Source organism: Populus nigra, chromosome 3 (genome assembly GCF_951802175.1).
Source record: "Populus nigra chromosome 3, ddPopNigr1.1, whole genome shotgun sequence".
NCBI classification, from domain to species: domain Eukaryota; kingdom Viridiplantae; phylum Streptophyta; class Magnoliopsida; order Malpighiales; family Salicaceae; genus Populus; species Populus nigra.
In genome coordinates this window covers 21,476,967-21,479,950 of record NC_084854.1, presented here as the reverse complement: position 1 = coordinate 21,479,950, position 2,984 = coordinate 21,476,967, and the positions used below count along the sequence as shown (strand labels likewise).

General features: G+C 33.6%; 1 protein-coding gene across 1 annotated transcript; it reads left to right on the top strand.

Moving 5' to 3' along the window:
- Positions 1–516: 516 nt before the first annotated feature.
- LOC133689240 (transcription factor bHLH35-like) lies at positions 517–2,674 on the top strand. The gene is made up of 5 exons (XM_062109031.1): positions 517–689; positions 800–971; positions 1,218–1,451; positions 1,618–1,788; positions 2,392–2,674. The coding sequence occupies exons 1-5, from the start codon at positions 610–612 to the stop codon at positions 2,479–2,481; spliced, it is 747 nt and encodes a 248-aa protein (XP_061965015.1). The 5' UTR covers positions 517–609; the 3' UTR covers positions 2,482–2,674.
- Positions 2,675–2,984: the final 310 nt, after the last annotated feature.

The following is a 2,984-nucleotide window of genomic DNA, read 5'->3' as shown; positions in this document are numbered from 1 at the left end:
TTGTTGTTTTTATACCTTTTTTTAAACCGGTTCGGTTTGGTCCGATTTAATCGGTTTAAGTTGTTTTAAACCGGAACCGAACCGGACCGGGTGGTTTGTTTTTTTTTTTAATCGGTTTATTTGGGTTTTTTTTAGAGGTTCGGTTTTTTCGGTTAATTTTTTCTTGGTTTTTTCGGTTTAATCGATTAGTCGGTTTTCTTGAACACCCCTAATTATCACTATCATTATATATATATATATATTGTTCTGTTTTGTTTTTTCAAATATGAATGAAATAAAATCAGTTTAATTAATTAATTGGAATTGTAACTCAAATTATTGAATTTTTTTATAAAAAGAATATGTTTTCAACGCACAATATTTTATTAAGAAAATAATACAGATATACAGTAGTAGCGCGGGCAACAATACAGTAAACGAACTATTCATCGCCTTTTTCAAAAGTCGTTGGCCTTCTGAGAAACGAAAGAGCAATTATTGACAGCGACACCTCACTCTTCTGCATAAAATCCAACAACATCTGCATCATCCAGAAGGCAAAACTCACTTCATCTCAAACAATAACCATTCGATTTTTCTCTCTCCCCGTCTGTCACACAGCCCCAAACCATGGAAATTACTGAACATATTGGAGAGTGCCAAAATTACTGGGAAACTAACTGGTTTTGGAATGAAGAGCTTAATTTTAGGTACCCCTTCTTATATATTTGCATTCGATGACAAAACTTTTGTTTTATTATATAATTTGTATTGGTCGTCCATGTCCAAAGTTTTCAACTGAAAAAATTATTTTAATTAGACCCAGTTGGGCAACGAATCGGCAATTTAATCTCGGGAGCAATGATTCAAGCGCGACGGATGGAACCACTTCAACAATAATCTCTAAAAATATTGTTTCAGAGAGGAGCAGGAGGAAGAAGCTCAGTGACAAGCTCTTCGCACTTAGAGAAGCTGTCCCCAAAATCAGCAAGGTAACCCATCGATGTAATATTTATTAATCAACAATATTAAAGTTTATTTTTTTTGTTGGATTTTAAAATTTAATTCTTTTTTTTAATTCTTAATATTCTTTCTAGTAACCCCACTAATTAATACAAGTCACACTGTAAATTAATTTTAAGCAACATTTATTAATTAGCAATGCTAATGCTTATCATTTTGTTTTCGGGTTTGGAATTTTTTTATGTTGTTTTCATTTTTGGGTTGAACATATTTAGTTGGACAAGGCTTCTATAATCAAAGATGCTATTGATTACATCCAAGATTTGCAAGAACAAGAGAAGGGACTCCAAGCTGAGATAATGGAACTTGAATCGAATAGATTGAAGGAAGATCGTGGTTATGACTTTGATCAAGAGCTACCAGTCTTGTTAAGATCCAAGAGAACAAGATATGACCAAATTTATGATCACAGGATGGCCAGAAATACTTGTCCCATTCAAGTTCATGAAGTAAGTCGATCTCTGCTTTTAGTCTGGTATGATATAGTTAGTTTTTAAGTAGTGGAGATGTCTCACTACCAGTAAAATTATAATAAAAAAGGTTACCTGTAGCAACATATATCAGATGATTAATTAATTATGTCACTTATGGTCTGTTTTGTGATGTGTTTTTCAGTTTAGTGTTACTTCGATGGGAGGGAAAAATCTGTTCGTGAGCTTGACATGTAATAGAACAACAGACGCTATGAGTAGAATTTGTGAGGTTTTTGAATCATTGAAGCTGAAAATTATCACAGCAAACATCACAACTCTCTCAGAATTGGTCAAGAAGACAGTCTTGATAGAGGTCAGCCTCTTTTCTTGTTCCTCCTTAATTTCCATTATTCCATTCCAAGTGACACAAATGCAAATCCAAATAGCTGTTCAGATATGAAAATGCAACAGCTTACACTTTTGAGTCAGAGAAGTGTTTTTTTAGAATAGCTACATGATTTAACATTATATAGTGACAAATTTTAGATGATCATAAAGGTAAAGAATATTGTTGGTTTTAAGGGTTACCAATATTTTAAGGGTTGCTCGTTCATCTGAGCTCATAAAATGCACTTTTTGGGGGTGGGGTTTCATCGAATTAAATATATATATATATATATATTGAGGTAAAGGATTTTAGTTGAAAATCATGATTTAAAGAATATTTTTTCCCCACAAAAGGTGGAAAAGAAAGTTATCAAGGGTTACCGATATTATAAAATGATAAAGGAGCTTTTTCTTAGAAAGTAAAAAGGGAGGCCACTGCTCTTGGGAATAGCTATTCATACAAAAGAAATTTGATAGAATTTGTTTCAAGACAAAAATTGGAGCTCAAAAAATTCTGCCAAAAAGCCATGCACCTAGTAAAATTTGGTCATCATCATCATGAAAGTTAACTACGATATTTGTCTTGCAGGTAGATGAAGAAGAGAAAGAGCATGTAAAGATAAAAATTGAAAGAGCCTTTTCAGTTCTAAGATCCACGCATGGTACCAGGATGATGTAACTAATGGGAAATCGAAGCACAATTTCTGTCTTGCCTTTTTAATAACATTTTCTTGGTCCTCTTCTGATATTGCAAAATAATTGGTTGGCGGTTGTAATGTCTGTTTAAGGAGGAGTTTTGGAATTATAGTGTCTCCAGAACTCTCTCTCTCTCTCTCTCTCTCTCTATGAAATGAGTTCCTTCTTGATCACAAGCAACCTGGCTATGAAGCATAATTGTTAGCTATAGTTAAAGCTCTAGAATTATCCTTCGAGAGAGAAGATTTGTGATTTTATGGCATAGCTGTGATTTACTCAGATAAGTTTCTTGTGATTTGGTGCTCAAATAAAGATGCTGGGCAAGGAAAAAAAAGAGAGAGAAAAGAGAATAAAAAAATATCATCGATGCTTTCAAATACACGTGCCACGTTACCAGAATAACCATGGCAGGACACTTCCGACACCAATCTCAAAGGCGATGTTTGGATATAGTATGTGTTTGGTATTTTATGGCATAATTGTGGT

What these genes read in the sequence shown, in the direction of transcription:
- LOC133689240 (XM_062109031.1), top strand. Translation starts at nt 610, where the DNA reads ATGGAAATTACTGAACATATTGGAGAGTGCCAAAATTACTGGGAAACT. An exon ending in AATGAAGAGCTTAATTTTAG is followed by an intron (nt 690 to 799) that starts GTACCCCTTCTT and finishes TATTTTAATTAG; the next exon opens with ACCCAGTTGGGCAACGAATC. An exon ending in CTGTCCCCAAAATCAGCAAG is followed by an intron (nt 972 to 1,217) that starts GTAACCCATCGA and finishes GAACATATTTAG; the next exon opens with TTGGACAAGGCTTCTATAAT.